This window comes from Nesoenas mayeri, assembly GCF_963082525.1.
Source record: "Nesoenas mayeri genome assembly, chromosome: 6".
NCBI lineage: Eukaryota > Metazoa > Chordata > Aves > Columbiformes > Columbidae > Nesoenas > Nesoenas mayeri.
This window is the reverse complement of record NC_137545.1, coordinates 16,856,682-16,882,956: the sequence shown is the minus strand read 5'-3', so window position 1 is coordinate 16,882,956 and position 26,275 is coordinate 16,856,682. Positions and strand designations below refer to the sequence as shown.

General features: G+C 42.0%; 1 protein-coding gene across 2 annotated transcripts in view; it reads left to right on the top strand.

The window, feature by feature from the left end:
* The first annotated feature begins 13,130 nt into the window (after positions 1 to 13,130).
* GLS (glutaminase) overlaps positions 13,131 to 26,275 on the top strand; it is a 58,706-nt gene continuing 45,561 nt past the window's right edge. For both annotated transcript variants that reach the window (XM_080346420.1, XM_080346421.1), the window contains exons 1-3: positions 13,131 to 13,531; positions 20,487 to 20,583; positions 21,074 to 21,195. In XM_080346420.1, coding sequence (XP_080202546.1) covers positions 13,194 to 13,531; positions 20,487 to 20,583; positions 21,074 to 21,195 — 557 coding nt within the window. In that variant the 5' untranslated portion in view covers positions 13,131 to 13,193. The remainder of the gene's footprint in view (positions 13,532 to 20,486; positions 20,584 to 21,073; positions 21,196 to 26,275) is intronic.

Here is a 26,275-nt window from a genome sequence, read left to right as displayed (position 1 = left end):
CTCTGCTCCATCTCCTGTCAGAAGATCTACTGCATCCAAGCTTTCTGTCGGCGTTTCTCTGTGATTAATGCACCCTATCGCTTTGATTCACAACTTCAGCTGTGGCTTCAGCTTCCATACCCGCCAGCCTGAGCAGAAACAGTGGTTTTGCAGGAGAACAATGGCTTTGACTGAGCACCATTTGATGGAGTGCCAGTCAAGTCTCCATGGCTTGGAATATCTGGTTCGGGAGTAAATTCAGACAGTATCATGGTACAGACAGTGAATGAAATCTGCATTACCTGCTGAGCCTGATTCCACAGAGCTGCGGAGACCAAGTATCTACCTTAGTGGTTCATGAATATGTCTCTTGTTTCAGTTTGGATAAGATCTGTACATGTTCTGGTATTTAAGCAGGGACTTCAGAGAATGTAGGTCAATTAGTTGACCTGGGCTGTAAACCTTTATTTTTGGTGTAGGTAGGTGTATTTTGGCTGTGTTGATACAGACTCCTCCATCTAGACAGCTCTGAAAGTAAAGTCTGTGGTATGAATCTTGCCTGGCGCTGCCCCTCTAGGAGGTGATGACAACCATCAAGATGGCCAAGTTGCCGTACGTCTGTCTTCTGCTGGCTTTACCAACTCGTATGTGCTGTAAAGCAGCACCAACTCTGGGCAGCGAGAAGGAACCTCCCTTGATGCTGCCAAATCCCATGAGTTATGCTGGACAGACACAGTATCAGGGGATGACTCACAGGATGATATGTCAGCTATGTGACCTTCTGAGCTGGGGCCTGGAGCCAGCTGGAGAGCAGGGACTCGCTTGCTCAAGATAACTCATGCTTTGTTTGTTATTGTCATGCAGCCTTTTCAGTGCCATGGCTGATACCGCCTGTGTGTCCCAAAGTAGACGATGAAGCACTTGATTGCCGGTATTCCTCTCAGCAGGGCTTGAGTAGTGAAATAATCACGTGGGTTTTTTTTATTTTTGCCTCCAGATGAACAAAAAAGGACACCTTCCACTTGCAGTGTGTCAGAGCTCTTGGGATGATTTAGCATATCCAAAAATGCAAGTGGTTAGTAACACCATCCATACTACTGCAAATGCTCTCCAAACACAAGACATTGCATGTGTGATGGTATGGCTACAGTATTACAGCTTCTTTTATCATGCACCTTTGCTGGGACAGGGGAAGCTTGCTTGGTTCAGTTGTGGCACTATCAGATTGTGGAATGCCCTCACTTCATTTCTCTTCAGTTTCTTGGAAGTGCTGACAGCTGCAGAAGGTGGCTGTGAGGTGAGGGTCATCGTGGTACTCTGTCCTGGCAGCACCTAGGAAGGATGTTTTTTGTGGTGAGGAGGAGCCAGGCACAGGTTTACAGACCCTGACTGTGCACACCTGAGAACACAGAGGAGAAGCCGGGCATGGGTCTGTGTTAATCCTTTGGGCTTAGAGCCAAATAGCTGCATGTGTTGGTCCTGTACAGAATCACAGAGTGGTTGGCGTTGGAAGGGACCTCTGGAGATCATCCAGTCCAACCCATCTGCTAAAGCAGATTTACCCAGAGCAGATTGCACAGGAATGTGTCCAGGTGGGTTTGAATGTCTCCAGAGAAGGAGAGTCCACAACCTCTCTGGGCAGCCTGTTCCAGGGCTCTGGCACCCTCCAAGTAAAGAAGTTTCTCGTCATATTCAGATGGAACCTTTTGTGTTTCAGTCTGTGCCCGTTGCCCCTCATCCTACTGTTGGGCACCACTGAAAGGAGTCCGGTCCATCCTCTTGACACCCACCCTTGAGATACTTATCAGCATGAATAAGGTCCCCTCTCAGCCTTCTCCTCTCTAGGCTGAGGACTGAAGGCAGGAGGGTTGCCCAGAAATGTGGAAAAGGACCAGTAACTCATTTCAAGTGCTTGGGTATCTCATGTCTGGTATAACTGGCTGAGCTGTATCCTCCCTGCATCTGACAAACATTGCTGGGAACACCCAGGGAATCCTTCCTGCAGACTTGGAGAAAGGACCCAGTTGCGCAACATGGAGTTTGCACTCTACTGTGGCTTCCACAGGGATTAGGACAGCATCTGCACTTTCCCTGAGCTAATCTTCAAGTATGCCAGCAGGACCAGGGCAGTCAGCCTTCTTGGGGGTGTCCCCAACAGAGGAAAATGAACTAACGGGCCACCAAAGCCCCGCTTTGCAGGGACGAGCAGCGGCTGCAGGACCTGCCAGGCTCTGGCTTACAGCTGCTTCCAATAATTCCCATATCCTGGGTAATGCTGTGCATTTCCTTCCACATTTCACTTGCCTGGGAATGCAGCAACATCTGCTCCTCCAGGTTTCGTGAAAGACGAGCTTCCTTGTGGCAGAAATGTGTTTTTCTTTTATTTTCTAACCCTCCCCCCCCCGCCTTGTTGCTTTAAGTGAGGTTTAGCTCTGAAAGACTGTACGTTTGTGTTTGGCTATTTGCTAAAGCTTTTCTGCTTCTGCCTTCTCATTACACCACCCTCCGCTCTGGAATTATGTTGGGGGCAGCATGTGGAGCCCTGACGGCTGTGTCTGAGCCAGGAGCGGAGCTCCCATGCGTTGCCTTGCGCCGCACAAAAGCGGAACAGATCGGCACCGCCGCTAAAATGTACCCCTGTGGTAGCCAAGTCTGCTGAGGATGCATAGTATGCTCTGGAAAGAAACCTTGCAAAAGTATGTCCAATCTGCTGCACAAGTAAGAGTAAAAAATGAAAAGGCACAGCAGTGAGACTAAACAGATAATTTGCTTGGTAAAACATACCTCTTTAAAAGGTCACTCCACTGTGTAACCTTCCACTTTTTTTTTTTTTTTTTGAGTAGAATATGACAGTTAATCTCTATAGGATCGCTTATGGAACATAGATCATAAGGGTTTTTTGCATAAAACCAAAAGTAATTTGCTTTATTAAAAATGCTACGTACCTCATGGTTACCAGTAACATCATTCCTCGTTGCTTTTCTCTTCACTGTACTATTACATAGTAAATATAATTTTCTCCTCTCCTTAGTATTATATGGTCACTCTTCCTCTCTAAGAAGTAAGAGTGACATAGTTAAGAATACTTTTATTCTTGTGCAGCCCAGTTCTAAAGAATCCCAACCCCCCAGCTCTCCTCCTGTCTTCAGCAGGAGCCTTGCATCTCCTACAGCTTCCCAACACCTCTGGGGAAGGTGTTTCTACAAACAACCCCTCTCTTTGGGAATCTCGTTGCCTTTTAACAGAGCCGCCCAAGCCTTTGCGCACAGGCAACCTGTGACCCCGTGAACAGGCTGGTTCCTGGGACATCCCTCTCTATGGGGACAGACATCCCTCTGCTCAGAGGTAATGAGTAACAAGCGGCCAGGCCCTTTGGAAATAATCTTCTCCATCCATCTGCAGCTCCGATCCAAAAGCCTCTGAGAGCTGAAGGTTAAGCAGTTTGAGTTCCAGCTGGAATAAGCAGGCTGAGGTTATAAACTCTGAAATATGCGCTCAAAGGCTGCACCTGTAACTTTTCGCAGCACAGCTGCCCATTACCTGTGCCCTTGAACTCAGAAGGACTGCAGGTAACGGAGGTACAGAGAAACTAGTTTTTCCCTGCTCAGGGCAAGCTGAAGCCAGCCTGCTCTGCTGCTGCTGCTCGTTTCAGAGTGCAAAATTCAGTTCTCAGCAGGCTCAGGACTGTCCCTCTGGGTGACAGCCACATGGTGACCACACTGCTTCTACTTGTCATCTCATGTGTGCAACGCCCTCCTGATTTTTTTTTTTCTTTTTAAGATATATGTCCCAATGTGCCAAAAAATGTTGCCTGAACATCAGAAGCGTACAAAGAGCAGAAATGAACAGGTGAGAAAGCTCAGCTGTAGCTCAATTAAAGGTGCTTGTTCTTTTTCTCCTCCCTGTAATGTTTCAAAGACTGCGTTGGAGGCAGTTGTATGCAATCTATTCAGGGATGCAAAAAATCCCGCAAGCAGTCTTCTTTTAGAAGCACTATGTGGGAAGAGCATGGTTGCTTGTGTTTTTTTCCAAACAATGACTTAAGCTGCTGGTAATCCTGAGTGGAGCTGGACGCCGCTTGGCTGGGCTGCGCTGGGCACCCAGAACCAGGCCAAATCCTTGAGAAAGGATCAGCAGCGTCTCACTGCACACATCCCTCAGCTTTCCCAGTACAGGGTCATTCTATGGAGCTGGTAGATGCATCGACTCATCAACTTCCTAAGTTAATAGTTTTTCTTATGCAAATTGGTATTGTGATGTAAATTAATCCCATCCCTGCTAGCTGTTAAAATAAAGGGCATAATCTTTATGTTCAGGATGTTTGTAGAAGATTATTACTCACTAGCATGTGGATTTTGATTATTTCCAGTTCTAGAAATCATTAACAACTAAGTAGTTTAAGAATCATTAACAACTGAGTAGTTTAAGAATTACTTTTTATTTCAAAGGGTAAAATTTATTTGGCTTTACACCAAGGTAGATTAAGTGAGCCACACTGCACTGTTATTACCCACCTCTTCTGCCGTACTGTTGTGTAAAGAGGCAATACATTCTACTGCGTGTGCTTTCTCAATTCGGAAATTCACCTTTAATCTCAACAAAATATGTTGACATATCAAACAATGTAACTAATAGGTAAAGCAGAACAAAATGAGTCACTATTTAAACTATTTTTTTAGATCATGCTTTCTCTGTTGAAGCTTATCAATCAAAAGACAAAGAGATACAACTTAGAAGGTTAACCTGATAACCTGGATAACCAGAGGAAAAACTTGCAGACATGTACAAGGTGAGATAAACTGAATAAAACAACTGCATCAGAATACATATAATGAAAGTCCAAGAAATAAAACATTTGACTTATTGATTAAATTTATGACTAATAGGAAGACACATGCCCTATATTGAGAGCTCGTAATTCTGCCGCAGACATGATGCAGTAAGTCAAAGCTGGGGAGGAAACAGAAAGGTGGCTGGATGATGTTTTCCTAACCATAGGTACATGAATAATTACATGTGTCTGTTCTGCATGCCTTCTGGCCCAAAATACTTGATATAGTTCATTTTTCATTTGTTGTCTTAAAGCCCCATTAGCCCAAAATATTCTCCCTGACACAGCCTGGTTCTGGTCTCGTTGCTCATCTGTACCACTGCTCTTCTGACCTTATTTTAGCAGAGCCCATCCTCAAGTGTCTAATGAGATTTTAGTCTAGCTCATCATATATAGCAGAGAGCCTGAAGACAAAAAAAAAATCATATCAAAGGGCCTACTGCTATGCTTTATTAGATTTGTTCCCAAATTGGGCTCATGATGTCTTGGATGATTACTGTAGGGTATTACCGGGTTACTTTGTATGTGAGTATGTGACAGAATAAAGGATGTTCTAGTAATTACAGAACTACTTATATTTCCTCCCCAAATCAATCTAACCATGTTATCCAGACAGGTCATGCTTTATTATAAGGATATCTCATTGCCTGAAGCTCTGTTTGTTGACCAAGCAATCAGATGAAACTTTATCTAAATATTCAAAATATCCAGGCACTTGGTCATTGTTTAAAAATTGCCTGTGACAGGAAGGCTGTGAAGTCCATTGTCTGATAACATCCCTTTCCTGTGGTGCAAGGTCAAGAATACAGAGAGAAACAGAATTATCAAAATTTCTTGGCTACTGCTCTTACTTTGAGCCATCCTATGGCGTGTCTAATTTGAAGACATGTTTCAGGGATTTATTATGTGAAACTGCTCTGTCTCAAAGAGGAGAATCATCACTCATCAATTTTCAGGCCAGGTTGTTTTGCTCATGCAGTTTACAGTGTGACCCAATTCGGTAGTTGTCTCAGAACAACTGTGAGGGGGTGATGAGCCACGGCATGTGTGTGGGAATGAGTGACTTTGCCACCAGAGACCACGTCGTGTTAGAAACGCTCCAAATTTCAACAGCACGACCCAGTCAGTCAAGGCAGAAGCCCACATAATTGGGTCTAATAATGCTATGGAAACTATGCTGAGGGCTAAAAATACTATTTAAAAAGTAGAGGTTCTGTTCTTGTGTGTTTTTCAATCAACTTGCTTCAGCAAGGGTTGTTTCAAGCCATGTCTGAAAAGACAGAGGATTATGAAGCAGTTAAGGATAATGTCAAAATGCTTCATGACAGCAGTTAACTCTAGAGAAACACAAATTATGCCCTTTCACAAATGTTTCAGATGCACCAAAAATACTTTATAAGAATTTTGAATATTTGCCTTCCAGGAAGTTAAGATGAACATAAAGACATTTGGGCACTAAACTAGGTATTAGCAAAAATATATGCTTAATCCTGCCTAATTTACAACTTTGGTCAATTTTTTTTAATCTTTGAATTCAGTTTTGCAAATCTTCAGTTCCCACTGGCCTAGTGTTGTGGAACTGTTTGAAAGTTCTTGTCTAAATATTAAATGCCCTTGGAGTGTGATGGTACATCGTGCGCTGCTGGTGGCATGTCTGCAGTCACCAGCAACACATTGACTCACCCGCCAGTACCCGGAGTATCTGCTTTGCAGTGCTCCCTTACCTCTTTCCTTTCACCTCCTTAGGGAGGTTAGGTGTTTATAAAGAGAGATTTGGATGGGAAAAGAAAGAAAAAAATCTGCCTTCAAAGTTACATCCTTCAAGAATTAAAAAACCAGTGGGTATTTCCCACTAGTCTTTATGGGACTGTTTTTAAGTCAACAGGAGACTTTAAGGAGACTTGCAAATCGTGGTGGCTGCAATGGAAGGCTGCATCTAAATCACCTCATGTGTCCGTTCCTATTCCCTTCATGTGGCAAAAGGAATGAGATGGTGCCAAAAGTGTCAGGACAGAAAGAAATGTATGGTTTTGCTGATTAGTTTACCATTTCAGAAGTGCTGGGGTTTGGTTGGTGCTGGCATTATTCTCTATGCTTGATCAGAGTGGTTTCTGTGTTCTCCAGAGTAGCCTTCTGGAGGCTGGAGACTTTTAAACTATTTGGATAACTTATGATGAGATGGTTTCTATTAGAGTCCGAGTGCTTGTTTTGCTTGCTTAATTTTATAATTTTGTTTTGTTTTCCTCCAGGATGGGGAGTCCTGCTCCTAAACCTGGGTGTCCTTGTAGACTTAAGCTTCTACACAACCAAAATTTCAACCTTGATTTGTAAAAGGGCAAAATCAGATGTGTGAGAGAGGTTTTTTTCCTACATGTGGCCATTAAACGGGACTCATTAGTGTGTCTTTGCCTGAAAAATTGCATCTGCCCAAGTGCCTTTCCATAAGGTGCTTGAACGAGGTGTGGAGGCAGGACACCATCATCTCCATCGCTTCAGGGCTGAGATGGCATGGGCAGATGTTACCGCTCAGTCAGCAATTGTCCAGCACTGTGTAGCTTTGTTCATGTCCAGCCAGCTCGTGCTCTGACCTTTGCTTAAACGCAGGTGGTGATTTTACGCGTCCGTGCTCAGAAGCAGTGAGATGTGATCTCATGGGCTCGGCGCAGACACCTGAGATACGATGGAGCGGCCAGGTGATGCTGTCACTCGTTGCTATTTGCCAGCATGAGGTTACCAAGGCTAATATTTGAGGATGGGGAACATGAGCAGACAATCCAAGTTTGCTCCCACTCCCTGGCCTGCTGTAGCAGCAAAACCTGGGCTGCAATTTGGCAGGTGTCATCAGAATTAAGTGTTAAATCTGGTTGTGGGCAGAATGCATGGGGTTTGTGGCACTGTGATTGAGGTATATTATAGCGCAAATAATACGCAGTGTTGCTGGATGAAGCAGGGGATACTTCTGCCGTAGGTAAGATGTGGCTTCTGAAGGTGAATGCATACAGAATTTTGCTTCTGAAAAATGCTATAACCCATAACACGCAAGAGGAACAACAGCACTGTCTCACTGGTGAAGATGAATGGAAACACATTAACAAATAGAGTAATAAGGAAAACCGGTGACTAATAGACTGAACGATTATGACCATAATACAGAAATTGCAATGCAAGTTGTCCATGTAGTTGTGAAAGAAGTTTTGTTCCCCATTTGTCTGGTAACGCGGACACACCATATGAATGCAGAAGAATCAAGGTTACCTGTAGGTCAAATTTTAACATTAAAGCTAGAGTCACTTTATTATTTGGGCATATAAAGTACACATATCAAAGTAGTTTCCCTTTGGAAGTTATAGACAGAAAAGACGTAGCAACTGATGGTTTCAGCGCATAATTAGAGTATAATTGTACTCCATAGAACATAAATGAGTTGTTCATATGTATTTTTTAAAAATCTATTTTTTTTCTCCCCTTTAATGCTTATCTCTCTTCATAATTTAATTTCAAGGCAGCTGATAAAGGAGGTCACCACTGAGAAGCAAACCCTTGGGTAAGGAAGTGCAAGACAGCCCATCCATGCCAAGAGTGGGGAATAAACTGTCTTCCGAGACTCTGCTCCTGTGCAGATTTTCAGTGGCAGACAATCTTCCCCCATACTCAGGTTAGGAAATAAGTTAGGAAAAGAAAAGCATTTTAAGTATTATCATTTTGCAGAGATTTGGTTTTGTTATTTTAATAATCACCCTTTCTGTTTATTCAAAATCATATGGCAATTCTATGTCTTTTATCCATTTAAAAAATTTTTATCCCTTGACTTTGTGTCAGCCTTTGCAGATCATCCCCAGTGAACCTACTTCTATGATTTGCTTACTTTGTTATGTACACTAAAAAACATAATACATTGTCTTTTAGTTATTCCAGGAATGTCCCAGGCCCTTGTAATCTCTTTTCATGCCAGTCTCAGCAACTCTTCCAAGCATTTTTCTTGCCTTTGAATCACATCCTCACTGTCCATATTCACCTGGAATGAAAGTGATGAGAAATGAGCTATGGTCTCACTCATGTGCTACATGAGGAAGAGAATTTAGAATTTTTGCTATTGCTTGTCACTTGAGGTTACTCCATCAACTATTACCTTCCAGGTAAATTATGCCTCTGAATGTCTTCCTCCTCATTGGATTTCTGAGCTATTCCACCTAAATATTTTAACCTTCATTTTCTTAGATGAAATAGTAATTTTATTTACTGGTTATGCTTCTATGCTCAGAGGAGGCTGTTCTGTATCCTCTGTACAATCCAACTGGGAATGTTTCTTGTGACTGAGCACCTTTCATTTGAATTAACATCAGAATGTTACCCAAATGTGCAGCAAGTTAGCCTCACAAAGGAAAAAAAAAATACTTTTAGGAACTGCTGCTACTTGAATAGAGTCAAAACTGCAGTTTCTTGTCTTCAGTTCTCTTACCCAGCAACAAATGAAATGGAGCCAACATAACCATTTTAAATAGCAAAGTAAATAGTTCATGTCGTAGCCAAGATAATCCTTAATTTCGGCTGCTTATCTGCAATCTGCCCTGGCGATCTGATGGGAGGATTTAACCTTCCTGAAAGCTGTTATCAGTGTGTGTGCTTGAACTGGGAAGACCTCTTTCCACCTGCTTTTCAGAGCCCTTTCTCCTAGCAGATTAACGCTGAAATGTGGATTATTTTTAGAGTGTTACACTAGGAATATTTAGCTACAATACAGCTTAGGGCAAATACTTAATAATGCCTCTTTAAAATATCCACTTTTTTTTTTTTTGGTCTTTACTGAAGAACCGTGCCATTTTAAATGATCTCTTTAATTTTTGTTTTACAAAAATACACATATAGTTGTGGAAATTAAACGAGAATTATTTGCCTATGGTTGTGTAACCAACTCAAAATAAAAGCTATAGGGAATTTTAATTTCAATTCTTTTTGCACTCTGTTGGAAACCATTTCTGTAATTTTCTGTTTCTCTTGGGATGCTGTGTGAACACAGAACAGTGGAGCAGATGGCCTGGCTTGTATTTCCAAAGAGATGAGCAATATGACTGTGCTCAGAAGACAAGTCTAAAGGGGGTTTCACTGAGGTACAGGGAAAGCCCGGTCTAACACCTGGATCAAAACAAAAATCAGAGTCAGTTTAACAGGTTCAATGTGTAACACTTTTCACAAGCAAATGGATGCATTTCTGATGTTATCTTTACTATGTTTTTTATGGCTTATTTTCAAAGTTAAAAAAATTCCACTTTAAATTAAGAGTCTCTAGCATACCTGCGCCTTTGGGAAAGAATCACTGGGTGAAACTACTTAGGCTTAGTCATAGTAGGAGTGATGGCGTGAAATATGCAGCAAAAGTTCTCAGAACAGGGAATGAGTCACTACTGCCCTTGAACTTTGTGAATCTGAAACTATATTTGTCATTTTGCATTGTTCCTGAGCTGCGTGTTCGCAGTTCTACACACAGAACAACTTGCCTTTTCTGCCCACAGGAGCTAAAACACACACAAGGGACATTCCCAGGAGAGAAGCTGAGGATTAATTTATTGGAGTGACTTTTAGGAAAAGCTTTGTTGAAGAATACTTGTTTTGGGAGATTGCTCGATGTTACAGTGGTACTAAAAGGTTAAGTAAAGGAATGAGGAGATAGCATGTGGAGAAAAAAAAGAAAAAGGAAATGAGTCAAAGAGTTCACGTAGGGTCAAGAATGTGTAACACAGGTTACTGTCATGAGAGGCAAACATTTTTATTAATGTGGTACTTTTTTTTCCTTCCCTTCCCACAACCATATTTGCAACATTCTGAACAGCAACCAAAGCACTAAAGGGAAAGATCCAGATCATTGCATTTTGCATTCTTCCTCTTCTTCCCCCCCTACAGTACAAGAGACTAATTAGACAAGGTTTGGAGCCAGGTCAGTTGCTAAACAGCTGGTTTGTGAAAGACTGCAGCTGTCGCACCAAAAATATCACCTTGGCGCTAAAAAATCAGCGGGGAATCTTGTAAGCGGCCGCAGAACCGCGTGTTCGATTAGTGACCAAATGCACAGACGTGCTTGCTGTTGCTGCTCTTACAGTGGTAGCTCCTGCAGAGAGAAAGGGAAACATGCTTGGGAGACTTCTAACTTTAGAATATTTTACATAACAGAATTTAAAAAAAATGAGAAATATTGTGTGGCAGAATGAAAGAGGCAGTTATTGGCTTGCCAAAAAGGCTTAGCAGATGGAAATTCAGATTCAGTTCCAGGAAATATAATAGGTAATGTAATAAATATGTGAGAACTGTAGGTACTTTGCATTTTTGTATGTGAAGTGACTGTAGGCCAGGATTACACATCCCACACTGATATTTCAAGTTTCCTTGTTCAGTGGGAAGGAAAAATGAGCGCTTCGGCACAGATTACCAGCTATCTTTAAATTTGCTTCCAAAGACTCTCATGGCTGTTGTGGCAATATATTAGCAGAAGGAACTCCCGTGGGCATTTGTGTGGTGGCATAAGTACAGGCAAAGGCTCTTCTCAATAGAGTCCATTTGTAGTGATTATTTCAAACTCAGGAGTGCACGGCAAACAGGCAACAAAAACCCCTCTGTGTTGTATGCGGTTCTGTAAGCACAATTTACTACGTTTAGGCAGCTAAAACTTTCAGTCTAGGGGGTGGTGGAAAATAAAATATAATTATCTTCAGCGTAAAATATTTCCAGTAAGGTGTGCAGTGAGATAATTTAAACTCAGAACTACAACTTCTCCCCCCCCCGCCCCCAAACATAATAAACATACCAAAAGAAATAAACCTTGATGTATGAGGAAATTGTTAACCAGGAAATTTAGCAGCAATAGACTCAGAACTCTACAAGTATTTACATTTTTGCTCAGAAAATTATAATTCCTGGAGAGAAAAAGCTATCAGCAAATTAAATACTCCTTTCCACACTGGTGTTACTGAGGCAGGATGACAACAGTCCTCCTCTTCTAATTTACTAATGTAGATTTGTATTCATCCAGGACAAATTTAGCCATTGGTTATGCGAGCGAAGAGTTTCACCAGGTAATAGCAAAATCTGCGACTTCCAAGATGCTGTGTGCACATGGGAAGCAGCACGTTGGGATGCCGTGACGAAGTTTAAGGGCACAGGAGTGACATTTACACCTCGCACTGAGGCCCTACAGCTATTTTCTGCTCCTCTTCCCGCTTTGGCCATGGGTGTTGCGTTACTACAGGCCGGCGGTTCCCAAATTGAGGCCTGTAGATTAGCGGCAGAATTTTCACGCTGATTAAATATTTGATGATGTGAATGTGAAGAATGGCCGCGCCCAATTCATTTTGGCGTACAGGTGGTTTATTTTATTTTTTAAGGGTTTTTTTAGAAGTTGTACGCTTTGGTAGCCACAGGAAGTTTTGGTAACAAGCTACGCAATGACCATTTTATTGCAAGTGCATGGAAACCCCTTAGTAGACCTGCTCATTAACAGAAGCCCTTGCCAGAAGAGCTTCGGACCTCCTCTTCCCACCAAGGGAAGTTTTTCTCTCTCTTCTGTGTTTCTAATGCTTTTTTCTCTCCCACCCCTTCCCCACAGCTCCCCAAGGGCTATCACGGGCCCTCCGAACCGGGACCACCCCTCCTGGGGCCCGCTTCAGAGTTAAAAATGATTTTTTTTTTTTTAAATCGCCCGTATCCACAGCAACCTGAGCCCCACAGGGCTGCAGCCCAGCCCGCTTCTAACCCCTCGCAGAGAGAAGCGCCGCCGGGACCGTTCCAGGCCGTTCCGGGGCCCGCGGGGACCCCCGGGCGCGCCCGGCGCCGTCCCGCAGGTACTGGCCGCGCCCCGTCCCCGTCGCGGCCCGGCGGCCACTCCAAGTTTTCCCCTTCAGGAGCCGGGACTGAGAGAAGATGGAGGCGGCGGGAGGGGGGGTGACCTCGGTGCGGACGCAGCCCCGGCCCGCTGCGCGCCGCCGCTCCCCCAGCCGCCGTGCGGGGGCCGGCCCGCGGGGGGCGCTGTGCCGGGCTGTGCCAGGCTGTGCCGAGCTGTGCCGGGCTGTGCCGGGCTGTGCCGGGCTGTGCCGGGCCGCTCCGCTACGGCCGATACCGGCCCCGCGCTCCCGCCGCGCGCCCGGGCTCGCGCTGCGCCCCGCTTCCGCTGCGCCGCCAGTCCGCGCGCCCAGACCCCAGCGGCCCGCGGGCGGCTCGTTCCGCGCCGGGGTGTGGCCCGGCGCCGGAGTGACGTCCCTGCTGGCCAATGAGCGCGCCGCGTGCCTGACAGTTAGGCGGCCGCCGCCAATGGGGTGGAGCGGGGGCGGGCGCGGCGAGGCGCGAGCGGCGCCGCAGGCTGGCGGCCGTGGCAGTCGGCGGAGGGCAGTGGCGCAGCATGATGCGGCTGTGGCGCTCGGCGTTGCTGCGGGAGCTGCTGCCGCTGGGCCCGCCGGGGGCGGCTGGCGGCGGAGGCCCGGGGCCCAGCGCTGGCCACAGGCGCCTCCCGCCGCCGCTGGCCGCCTTCGGTGTGAGCCCGCCCGCCTCCCGCCGCGGCCCAGGGCTGCCGCCTGCGGCGCGGGGTTTGTGCACTCGCTCGGAGGGAGCCTTGGAGGAGCCGGGGAAGGGGGCGCAGGCGCCGTCGCCGACCCCCGGCGAAGCCCCCGCCGACAGCGGCCACAACAATAACCACGGCGGCGGCAAGGAGCTGGCCGGAGGCGGCGGCGGAGGAGAGAAGTGAGTGCGAGGCGGGGGTGCGGCGGGGCCGGGCCGGGCGGTGGCGGAGGAGGAGGAGGATGCAGAGGCGCCATGTGAGCGCCGCCTTCCCTCTCGCACGCCGGGAGCCTGCGGAAGGGGGCCGGACCGGGCCGGGCAGGGCGTGGGGGCCGCCGGGCGCTTCCCCGGCAGGTGCGAGGGCCGGGCCGCGGGGTGGGCGCCGCGCCGGGCAGGCATCGCGTCTCCCGGGGCCCTGCCGCGGCGGGCTGGGCTGTGACGGCCTCTCCCCGGGTACCGCCGGCCGTGCTCGCTGCGCCCGCCTCGTGCCGCGGTGGCGGGTGGCGGCCGGCGGGCTCGGAGCGGTGGGCGGTGCGGGGCCGTGTGCGCCTGTGGGGCCGCCCGGCTCGTTGTGGGGGTCCTCGGCACGCCTGGAGCTGCCACCTGTCTTGGGATCTCTGTCACAGACGGCTTTGCATATGCGGGGAGTGCTTGTGTTTTGGGTCAGGGGAGACAGCGTGCGTTAGGGTGTCTTTTTCTAGAGCTGCTCTCGGCATAAAATATTTTCCAAGCGAAGCAAAAGCTGTGTCATCTTACATTAATTATTAAAGGTGATGGATGTGATGTGTAGTTTTGCCTTGGAAGTTTTGCATCACTGTCTTCTCTATGTCTGGTGCAGTTAGGGTTAGGTGTTACTGCTGTTAGTGGTGTGTACAGATGTTCCTAGGTGCTGCAGGATGTGTCTCTGTGACAAGATGTCCTGATTTGTCCCGAAGTGATAAAGGTCCATGCAGGTTATGGAATTATAAGACTGTATGTGTTTTTGAAGTTAATATTCTTTTACTAAGAACCTGAAATATTCTCAAAAGTGTTGGTCAAGGATAGGTGTATGGGCTCCAGTTTGTGTCCCTGGTAGTGACCAGTAGTGGATACCTGGGATAGAGGTAAACGGATTGATGGTTCTCCTTTGCACTCTGCTCTTAGTCCTCAGCATTATGCAGCTCTTGAAAAAGTCCGGTTCATTTCCCACCCCCCATCCGACAGTTTGCCTATTGCTTGTTTGAACCTGCAGCCCCCACGAAGACCCATCTCCTGCATGTGTTTGGAACATGCCCCTTGGCTTTCCAGTAGGCAGCCCACATGTTGTCTTTGCGCTGCTTATGGGGTGGTGTAGTTAAAATCTAGACCCAAGATTTCCCAAGCTTTGCTATGCTTATTACCTAGATGAATAAAGCAAAAGACAGAGGAAGTAAGGCCAAGAAAGGAGTACCTTGTTTTAATACTGAGTGAAGTCTTTGTTAGCCTAATGCTAAGAGGAAGTCTGGGAAAGATTCCCCAAGACCAGTCGGGAAGGCAGCAGCCCTTAGCTCGTTAATAGTTCTGCTTTTGAGTTGTGGTTTTTGAGGTTTTTTTTCAGCATGAACTTGTATTTCTTCAGCATGACACATGGAGAAAGAGGCTGTTTTCTTGTTCTTCTCCCCTTTCTCCCACCAAATGTCTTAGCTGCTCATCTTTTGTTTCAGAGGGATATAGTCTTCTTTAAAGGCATCACTTATAATGTCTGCTGTCAAGCTCCTTAAAAATGCATCCATATCAGGTTATATAACCATATACAATATAATACACAATCATATGTGTACTAGTATTATATTTATACCATTGTTTGACATCTATGAAATCCACTTTTTGAATTAGCACTATACATAATGTTTTCAAACAAAACCAATTATTCATCTGTGGCTCAAGTAGGTGTGGTTTATAAAGGTTGTAGTTCAATTTCCAATGAGAAATATAGACAGTGCCATTACAAATTTAGGAAAAAAAAGTATGCCAACTGTGAGAGGCTTTTGAGGAAAAGGCAGTTTATTAAAGAGGTAACATTTTCTTAAACTGAGCTTTTATAACAGCTTTCTAGAGTTAACATCAATTAGGGAGATCCCATAATTTCTAATACATCTGATAGGGCTACGTAGTCACAAACCAGTTACACACTTTTAATCGTTGCAAAAATGATGTATTTGAAAGTCAGATTGCTTGTTCTTTGAGCCTTACTGCAAAATTAGCATGGAACAATTACATAAAACATACAGCATATAGTTATGAACAAGGAAAAAGCTGGAAACAGTTTCTCTTCAGGCTGTGGAGGAATTCCTGGTAGAACATTAGCCAGGCTGCTGGATACTTTCATTCTTATTTTCTTAATGCAGAATTATGAAAATCTTCTTGTAAGTGTTTGTAAATGGTATATTACATGTGAAAATCATTGCTATATTAAGAAAGAGCACAGAATTCGGAGGAAGAGTGAAGTTCTTTAAAAGACAGTTTTGTGGACTAAATTGGTAACTGGGCTAAGTCAGTGTAGTCTGTGTGTTCTGCTGAGTCCAGCACTTTGCCGTCCAGCAGTATATATCATTTGATTTGTGTTTGGCAGGTGGTTTGTAGCCCCAACTGGGAAGACAATAGTCCTTTTTTATGCTTTCTTTTTTGCATGTTTGGGGGGATTATTATTTTTCTGTTTGGTTGTAATTTTGTGGTTCTAGGATACTGGAATAACCTGCAGTGTCAAAAGACAGCACTAAGATTCTTTTGCTGCTTTGCTTGCCTTACAGTCTTCATATAAAGAAAGTAGGAGTTGCATGTGAAAAGCCTGAAACGTTTTGTGCAAAGCCTGTACAGAAGTTTATAACAGTTTAATTCCTCGTAGAGGGGATAAATTACAAGGTCTGTGGCTGATGAAATAACCAGTATCCCATTGCATAACCAGATCTCTGTGTGCATTTTTTCCTGAACATCTTCCACCACCTCCTTATCCCAGCTATGCAGCCTTTGCTCTGCATCTCCACCTGAAACTTAATATATTTTGGAAAGGAAAAATGTTTGAGTTTAAACTAAAAGTGGTCATAGACTGGTAGTTTTGATTAATGAATGCTCTGAATTGAAGTGTAATCATATCTATGTTCATGCTTAAATACTTAAAACACAGTAACCTAGTACAGCCCTAGATTATAAATTCTATAATATTTAATAGCGTTTACTTCTCCTTTCGGTATAACAACATTGTTCTACTTACAACTTATGCTAGAGAGTAGTAGGATCTAGGTTTATCTTAGTATAAACTGTTTATAAATACAAAGGCCCTGATTGATTAAGGTGAGAGGGAAGAACTAAATGTGAGCAACCCTGATTTTTAAAGTATAACTGAACTGCAGTAGTGATGGGTGCTCGTATATGGAATATAGCAAAATGGTTAATGGAAGTGTTTTATTAATTATTTTTTTTCTTAAAATGGCAAGGGAGCGGTAGCGCTTCTTTTTAAGGGCAGGGTTGAATTCTGGAGATACTTTTAAAATGAATGTTGCTTTTGCGCCCCTATTAGAATCCAGAGGAATAACTGCATAGTAACCAGGCAGCGTTTTACCTCACTGTTAGTCCTGTCAGAGTGTGGATATAATTCTCATAGGTGCAAATCTACTAAAGCTTCCATGTTTTTTTTTGGTTTATGTTTATAAATATGTCGTTTTCTCTGAATCTGGGTAAGTTCTCAGGTAAATGGTTACACACCACTGTTAATGGGATTGGTGTCTGTGGTCAGAAAGTAGTGACACATACATATCTTTTAGTTGAAAATCAGTTATTTGTAAGTATTGTGAGAACTTCAGGGTGCCTGTTTTAGATAAAGCAGCTCCCAACTGCGAGTTGCAGCCCTTGCAGCTTTCAGGTGCTGTGCCCTCCTGTTTTTATGACTGGTGTCTTATGGTTACTAATAAGCCTGATACTGTTATTAGCAGTATCATATCTTTATATTGTTTGTTTTGTAAATCCTATTCTGCATTTTGCCAGTTACATCTTGAAATATGAAGTAGGAATGTTGCACTGTATTTGAAATTTAATCTTTCTTATATTGTAGAAAATATAATTCAGTTTTTGTTGGAATGCAGTCTTCTGTGGAATCTGGTATAAGCACTGTGCTGATGCAAAAAGAAGAGCTGAAGCAAGGCATCATACACACTGCAAAGTCCTTCTGCTTGGAAATCCTGCACTCTGTTCTTTATTTAAATATAAAGAGCAGTGTGGAGCATCTGCCAGTATTCTGGTCCACGCGTTACAGTACCACTGAAGAAGTCCGTTTGTGTAATAGCCTGGTGCCTACTTATTTCCCTTCTTTAAAATAAATAAATAGATATATAATAATTATTCATGAAATGGAATAAATGGAAATTTCCATTTTAATTTGACTGTGGAAATTGCAAGTTCCCTGACTTGAAAAACAGCTCTTTACAATGTGCTGAACAGCACTGTCTTGCAAAGTGTGCTCGCGTTGCCAAAACATAGCTTTTAGGTTAAGCAAACATTAGTTACTGACATCATGGACCTGATAAACTGCAGAGCAAACCTTTCCACTTCTATTTAGCTGATAAACTTCATCGAAATATGGACTATTTGACAAAGAGTGATTTTCTGTAAATATATTGAGTGCCATCCTCTTTGCTATGGCAGTCAGTACAGATCAGTCAGGCTGACTGACCCAATATTGAACAGCAGCAGATGTGAGAGATATGGCAACTAAGTTGAGAGAGAATTTGTGCTGCAAAAAGCACACATCTCTTTAAGAGATGAAAATCTTCGAGAGGTAGATAAAAATCTTGTTTGAATGTCTGAAGTTCTTTTCTGCACCCTTCCAGATAGAAATTGCACGTTTGGAAAAGCTGTACAATTCTGAGTAATAGCTCAGAAACTTGTCATTAAATAGGTTATTGGTTAAAATATCTCAGTGTGCTCTCCGACTTGTTTTGTCAAAGTGAAATATGGGAATTTCCTCTGTCAGAGAGTCCTGTAACAAGTCTTGTAGCAGAGACATTCCTTAAAACATGAGATCTCAACGCTTTGGAGAGCTTAGTTAAATGCTTGGTGTAAATGGGGAAAACATGGGGGTGTAGGCTGTGTAACTCGGCTTTAAAAAACAAAGTACATATCTGCAGAGGTTGTGTGCAGGTATAGGATGAAGCTTTAATTGGTGTGTTATAGTAGTTTTAGTTCTGTTGGCTTGACTGGATGTACTGTTCTCAAAAGATTGAAGGTGCAATGTGCTGCGTGGAAAACTTGAATTTTCTTTAGGAACATGGGTGTGCAGTAGTTTGCTTGAGGTAGTTGCAAGCGTTTGTCTTGGTTGAATTGCCAGCCTGTCTGTGCATTAGTCAGCCAGCATCATTAAAAAAAAATCCAGACTGGAAGACAAGGAAACTTCTGTTGGCTTACAAAGCTGTCTTCTGTTCTTAGTATGTAAGTACAGTGTTTTAAATACATCAGAAAATAAGAAGTGAGATTTTTACTGCTGGTTTTCACTGCTAATCATGAGGAAATGAGAGAGGCAAGTGCAATCTAAAGGTTGTCTTAAATTTAAAAGGCTATTTGGATATAATCAGATTTTTATTAAAAATAATAATAAATCTGTTGTTGAGCTAGAATAAGCTAGCATTGGCAGAGGAGGGAGGATTAAATATCAGTCTGTAAGATTGCATTGGCCTGCCTAGAGTCTGTGCTTAGTTGTGGTATTTGATTTTCATAGTTATAACCCTGAGTACTGATATTCAAAGAACTACTAACCTTAAGAAAACTTTCATGACTGGAATATCGACCTGCTTGTTGTACACACATTCATACACATGTGAAAGTAAATTGGCACTGAGCATTCTAGTTTCAGGCAATAATTATTATTATCTGTTACAGTATAGTAACGAAGTATTGCCAATATTATTAAATTATAAGACTGAACTTTAAAATGGATGGCTAAAATAATGTAAGACTGCACACTCTCCCTTTTAGTATGTTTATGTCTACATTTTGTAGAGAACTGTTTTGTTTTTATCTAGTTTTTGCTTGTGAAACATCCAAACATTGGCTGTCAACTGAATTTGTCTAGAACCAAACCTGAGCATTTTGGGCAGCTGAAGGGATCAATCTGAAGCCCTTTGCTATTGCCCCTCTTGCAGTTTGGAACTGTGTGTTCCAGCTGTGCTTGTGGGGGGAGCGTAAAGAACTGAGTACAGACTTGCGCTCCTGCCTGCTGCGGGTGCTTCAGAATATCAAGGAAAAGGAGAACTCAGAGGTTAAACCTTTCGAGACCCTTCAAAGGCTTTGAGAGACAGCTGTCAGTATTACAGCTGGCTCTCTTGGAAGGAATTTTGATGCGTAATCTGATAGATTTCCTTCCCCTTTCACTTATAATGGAGATGCAAATTAAAAAAAAAAAAAAAAAAATGCAGGCATACATACGCTTGGAGAGGCATTTAAACCTGCTAACCACAGTGAGCATTAAAGAAGTATCCATGCTGCACATTAATGCTTCTAAATATGCAGGATGAAGAGTTGTTGCTGCTGGGGCTGAGCTGGTTCAGGTTACGGTGCTGTGCTGCAGGAGGCTTTGCTTGCTCTCAACACAACTGACGGGGCTTACAGCACCTCCTAGAAGGGCAAGGGCTTTGGGGCTCCTTCTAGGAGTCCCTAAAGCCAGCATTATTTTGAAGAAAATAGTACACATTCATTGTCTCTTTTGCCTGTGGAACCATTGGGTCAGTCTGCCCTTACAGCTTTATCATGAGGCACGTAGGTCTTTGAGTGTTATAAATAATTTATACTCTGTGTGAGTAACATGTCTGTCCTCTGTAACATCATGAAGAGGGAAATGCAATGAGTCTGCTCCAAAAATATCTAAATATAATCTTAATAATAATTGTATGTCAGTGAAAACTATGTTGCAGACAAAAATGTTTGCTATTGTAAAGTATATGTATGCTAGTTTTAAATATTACCCTTTTTTCCTACTTTAAGCTGAATTAAACTTTGTGATCACTGATAAAAGCATTCTTTGAAATTAATGATAGCAGTTACATTGGTAGTGAAAATGTATTTTCTTGTAAATAATGCAAAAATGTGTATAAATGAAAATATGCACTAAACTAACCTATGCTTTTTTTTTCAGTAAAATGAAGCAAGGTCTCCTTCCTAGCTTAGAAGATCTACTTTTCTATACTATTGCAGAAGGACAAGAAAAAATACCAGTTCATAAATTCATAACTGTAAGTTTACTGTTCCAAAGTGCTGTATGAAAGCAAACTACTGCAAGTTTTGTTAATATTCTAAATGCAAGAATACAAAGCAAAGAATTTCTGTTATACATGGTAAGCTGCAGCAAGGAATGTAACTTCTTTTATTTCCCCGCCTCTTCCTCCCCCCAGTTATGTAATTAAGAGAATGAGTATACTACTATTGTTATTCACTTATTTGCTGTGCAGAAGGGAATACTTGGAAAGCATCTGTGGCAGGGCTGGGTAGTATTTGCACTTGTGTAAAAAGTAGTTTGGCCACTGTAGATTTCAAATGACATTAATCCTTTGACATCAAATGCAGCCAAAATGAATGGCAAAAGGATCAATAAGGTGTCAAAATGTCTCTGTGGTGATAATGTGGTGGCAGATGTCTCTTATGTTGATAAATAACTGAGCAGTAGAAACTTTTTTGTTATAGCCCATTTCTTTCATTTTAGTAATGATTGCTTTATTTTAACAGGCGCTCAAATCTACAGGATTACGTACATCAGATCCCCGATTAAAAGAGTGCATGGATATGTTAAGACTGACCCTTCAAACAACTTCGGATGGTGTTATGCTGGACAAAGACCTTTTTAAAAAGTAAAGTTTCTGTCAATAATGTAACTGTATAATGCTGAATGAATGCCTGTGTGTTACTGACTGCTGTCTTAGGAGAGGCATAAGGTATATAAATCAATACGTAATTAGAAAGGGAATCAAACACAAACTCCTACTGATACTGTTTTCATATGAGTTTGTTGTCTGGTTTCATGCAGCAGACAGATTGTGTGTTCCTCACAGGAGTTTAATGTATCAGAGTTGTTTTTGTGTCTCTCTGACCCACTACTGCAACTCTCAGTCAGATGCCAAATAAATTATTTGATGCAGCGTGGAGCATTTAGTGTGAGTACATAAAACTTCTCTCTCGCTGCATCGTCAGTTTTTAATCTGAAGTTCAAGGTATTGCTTCTGTGGAGCGTGATATTCAGAGGATGTATGTAGTTAATTCTAAAAGTGACTGTATGAAAAATAGAGGGAATTTAGATTTCAAGATATGTAGAGATGAGAGCAGTTAGGACTGTAGACACTGTTTTGGTCTGTTTTGGGAAAGACTTATGTGCCATATTTTAGTCACACTTTTTTTTTCTAAAGGAAAGTCTGTGGTCAGATGAACAATACAAGCACTGTTCAAGTTGTCTTCGTGTTCATTCCAAGCACACTCCTTTGCTTCTCTACTCATAGCTTTTGTGGGCCGAAAGATTGGAAGTTTAGAGGCTCTCCTAAATGTCAAAATGAATTGTAGACTATTTCTGAATCTGTATTTTTATTCCATTTACAGGGTAAATTACCTGATATCTAAAACTTGATTATTTCATGAAGAGCATACTTTTGTCAAAATTGGTACATTTTTGTTCTGTAGCTTTTTAAATTTGTGAGCTAATGCTATTGTAGTTACAATTTAAAATATTAATGTGTATTAAAATGTATGTTTATATATTTAATTGTGTGTATATTACATACATGTAAGTATATAAAATATATAGCGTACAGTGTATGCTTATACTATATTAAATATTTAGTTTATATAAACAAAGTATATATGTTATATTTTAAAATACACGTAAACATTTTTTGAACTACATTGAGAAAAAATGAATGTCTTCTCTGTGTGTGACAAAATAACAAACCAGTCAACTCCTTAACCAAATGTGAGATACTTCTTAAAGGTACAACACGGCCTAACTTTAATCCTGTATTTAAGTTCAAGACTGGTTATTTGTCAGCACAGTAAAAACTCTAAATTTGTAGACTCAGAGACCTACCTGAGTGTGTGGTTGGATTGGAAAGTAAATGCTTTTGCTGTTACATATTACACTTATACTAGAAGGCTTGCTTGGAATAGTAAATTGAGTTGTTTTAGGCTGAGGCTTTATACTAAAAAAAAGGACAAGTGATTGCTAATCAGGGGGCTGAGGATTAGCCCACGTTCTGTGTCATATCTACAGGATTTGATGCTCTGAGTTAGGGGAGTGGTGGTTACTGTGATAATACGTGGAAAGATTACATGGTTGCTTTTTGTGTAGGAAGAGTTTTGGACATAAAGACTGTACAGAAATTGGAGAGGTGAATCTCTCTTCACATAGCAGATTCTCTGTTGCAGCAGCAGGTGTTAACCTTTCTATGAATTAAACCACCTCAAACATCAGTGATCTGTTCCTCCCAGGCACATGGCATTTGCTGTGTAGAGACTTGCACAAGTTTTCTGTGTTTTTTGTTCTTCTCTAGGTGTTTAGGGTGTGAAATATAATAATGTATCTACCCAACTATACGTACCTCAGGAATTTGAAGTTTCAGTTCACCAAACATAAAAGTCAGGGTTGTAATTCTCACATTGAATATGAATCCAAAGCTGCTAGATCAAATAAAGCATCAAGGATAGTGATAGTGTAAGCTTGACTAAATAAATTAAGTCCAGTAGAAATTACCTATGAAATATTTTAGCTCATGCTTTTTTACTGTCTGTAAAGAAGTTTGAACACTTCTTCAGCGGTCTAAACATTAAAGTCCAATTTGACTTAAATTGCTTTCCACTCAAATAAAAATTTGGAAAAAAAATCTCCACGTTATGGGGAGAACAACTTGGGTTTTTAACTTTTCATCTCCAGAGTTTCTTGAATTGAAGGTTTCAGTGGTGCACATTTCAGAGTACTTGATGTATTTCTTGAATTAGCTGTTTATGTTCATATAATGTAACATGTAGTCTTTGTGGCACAAATGGTACCTTGCTGAGAACAGCCCGCTTACTGAAAGCAGCGCAGTATGTGAGTTAGCTTCCTGCGGGAATTTTTTTTTCCTTTCCTTTTTTTGGTACCCTAGCTATGGTAGGACTCAAAAGTAGTAGGAGTAGTATCTAATTATTGTTAGATGAGACTTAAGCAACTGAACATATATGGAAGATTGTACTCGCTAATCTTCCTCATGAAGTGTGCACGTTTTGACATATGCTATTTTTTTAGATCTGTTTCTATGACATTGTAGTTAATTTGTAGAAAAATTTCTAATATTCTTTGTAGAAAATCCTCCTACCCCTCTTAGCTTTTCCTTTAATTCACAGCTTGTTACTAACAGAAGAATATTAGACTTGCAAAAAGCCCTATTTCTTAACTAATAATATTTTGGTTAGTGGTTAGGAGGGAAGGAAAGGCGTGAGGCAGTTGTAATTGAGTGACTTTGAAAAAGGTGTAAAAGTGAATGAGATGATAGCTACTGAGTAACAGTTATAACTGAGGTTTAAACTCGATTCTGTTTCAGAATGGCTGACTTTGTTTTGTAGACTTAGCCTTTATCACAAGGTGCTGTCTGTCCTGCTGAGGAAAACTTTCCTTTTAGTTACGCTTAACCCAGGGATTAATAAATGTTTTCATCCTATTTGTTTGAGCGATTAGAAGGCTTTTGACAGAAGATGTAGAGGACTTCTGCTGTGTTATAATATTAATACCTCATTTGTCAAAATGATGTCATGGTAGTGATTATACTATAGCTTTTTAAACAGGAAAAAAAGGTGTCCATTCAGCTATATAGATAGTCTAACAGTTCTTCAGAAATGGTGGGAGTTTAGCCTGTGTTTTTAGCAGATGTCTACTTTGTGTAGAGAAGTAAAAATCAGCGATCGGAGTCAGAACTTGAAAAAGCATAGATAAATGTAACAAGTTGTATCATAAAGGAAACAAAGTAGTCCTAACTTTATGATACAGCCCAAATATTCAGTTGCCAAAAAAACCCTCAAACTGTTACTTTCACTGAGAGTCATTATAGATCATAAGACTTGCATCATAATCTTTCTAACTGAAATGTATCAGGGAAGTTTTATAGCTTGAAAAGATGTGTTTTTAAATGGAGGAAGAAGTGCTTGGATTGGGATTTGGTGAGATTATAAAGTTTGGAGAAATGGAAGAATTTGAGGTGAAAGGTTTTAGTGTACCTAGCTTAAACACTGCGAAAGTATGTGGGGATGGATAAGGACCATGTTGTTTGCAAAATTTGACTGTAGAATGATTTTTATTTGTCAATATATTCATTTATTTAAATTCCTCCCTGTGATCTTTTCCTGCTGCTCCTTTTCTCAGACCATTCATCCCCAAGGAGTTATTTAGAACATAAACCGGTTAGAAACTCCAGTGGCAAGGAGATGCCAGTTGTGGAGTATTAGAGGCTGTCAAGGCGGCTGTCCACTGACTGCAGATATTACTGCCCCATTTAATGACAACGTACTAAGACCCCTCTCACTGTGTCTATACAGTAATTGTTCCAGGTACCCATCTCGATTAATTGAACCCCCGTATTTATTGTCTCCGAATTCATGTGATTTCCCTGGCTTAAGGAGTGCCAGGATAAGTACCTAGACACTCCCCTTGGCAGAAGTCTGGGAACAGTAACTTCTTGCAGAAATGAGTAACGTCCTTAACCAGCATACCTATTTCTGCAGTGAGTTTCAATCTTGAGCTTAAAATGGTTGAATTATTGAAGTGAGCATCCTTGACTTGGTATGAATTTGTAATTGTATAAATGCCCTTCCTGTTTCAGACACATATGTGCTATCAGAGGACTCTATTTCAGTGCAGACTGCCTTGTTGTTTTCCACACTTTGTATTCTTGAGTTGTTCTAATAGTTGTAAGAAAAAAGAAAAAAATTAAATTCACCGACAAGACTTCTTAATGCTGTCCAGGTGATTCAGGCAATGTAGAAGTGCATTGGAAGGTTAAACCTAATGCAGGTGTGTGGTGTTATTCCTTCAGCACACCCAGCTGCCATAACTGTTATTAATTACTTTTGAAAAGGGGTTGTTGCACCTGGAGTGGGTAACACTAATTGGAGGCTGCTGGCAACAAAAAAGAACAGGATTTTTTTTAAGACATGTAAAAAAGGAGTGGATAAGCATGACAAATTATACCAAAACCAAATCAATTGCTGTTCTAACGTAAAGACTGTCAAAGCAGTTTATTAGAGCAATTCTTAAGATGCCCAATGTGTACAACGAAAACTTCTCTGCTTCTCTTTCATTCTTGGAAAGTAGCACCTTCTGGCATCTGAAACGGTTGTCAGCTGAATTTGGGATAAAGTCTCTTAAGCACAAAGGCGTTCAAACTGAAGCTTTGAAAAAAGAGAGGAGGATTCAAAGGGAAGATAATTCTGTCTGTTTGCTGGTCTTCATGCAACTTCATTTTGAACTGATAATGACTTTTAATAATAGGATTATCGAAAGTATCTATCCCTAGTGAGAGTATAGGACAAGAGAAAATGGCCTCAAGTTGTGCCGGGGAGGTTTAGGTTGGATATGAGGAACAATTTCTTCCCAGAAAGGGTTGCTGGGCATTGGAACAGTCTGCCCAGGACAGTGGTGAAGTCACCGTCCCTGAAGGGGTTTAAAAGATATGGAGATGAGGTTCTTAGGGACATGGTTTAGAGGTCGACTTGGCAGTGTTGGGTTAACAGTTTGACTCCATGATCCTAAATGTCTCTTCCAACCAAAATTATTTTATGATTCTGTTTCCCTAAAAATTAATTTTGTAAGTCTTAATTGGAAGGATACATGCTCATTTGTACTATGGGCCTAGATGTTCTTAACTTCCCATTTGTCTGGATTAACTGCTTCTGCATAGTGTGAACACGTTAATGAAG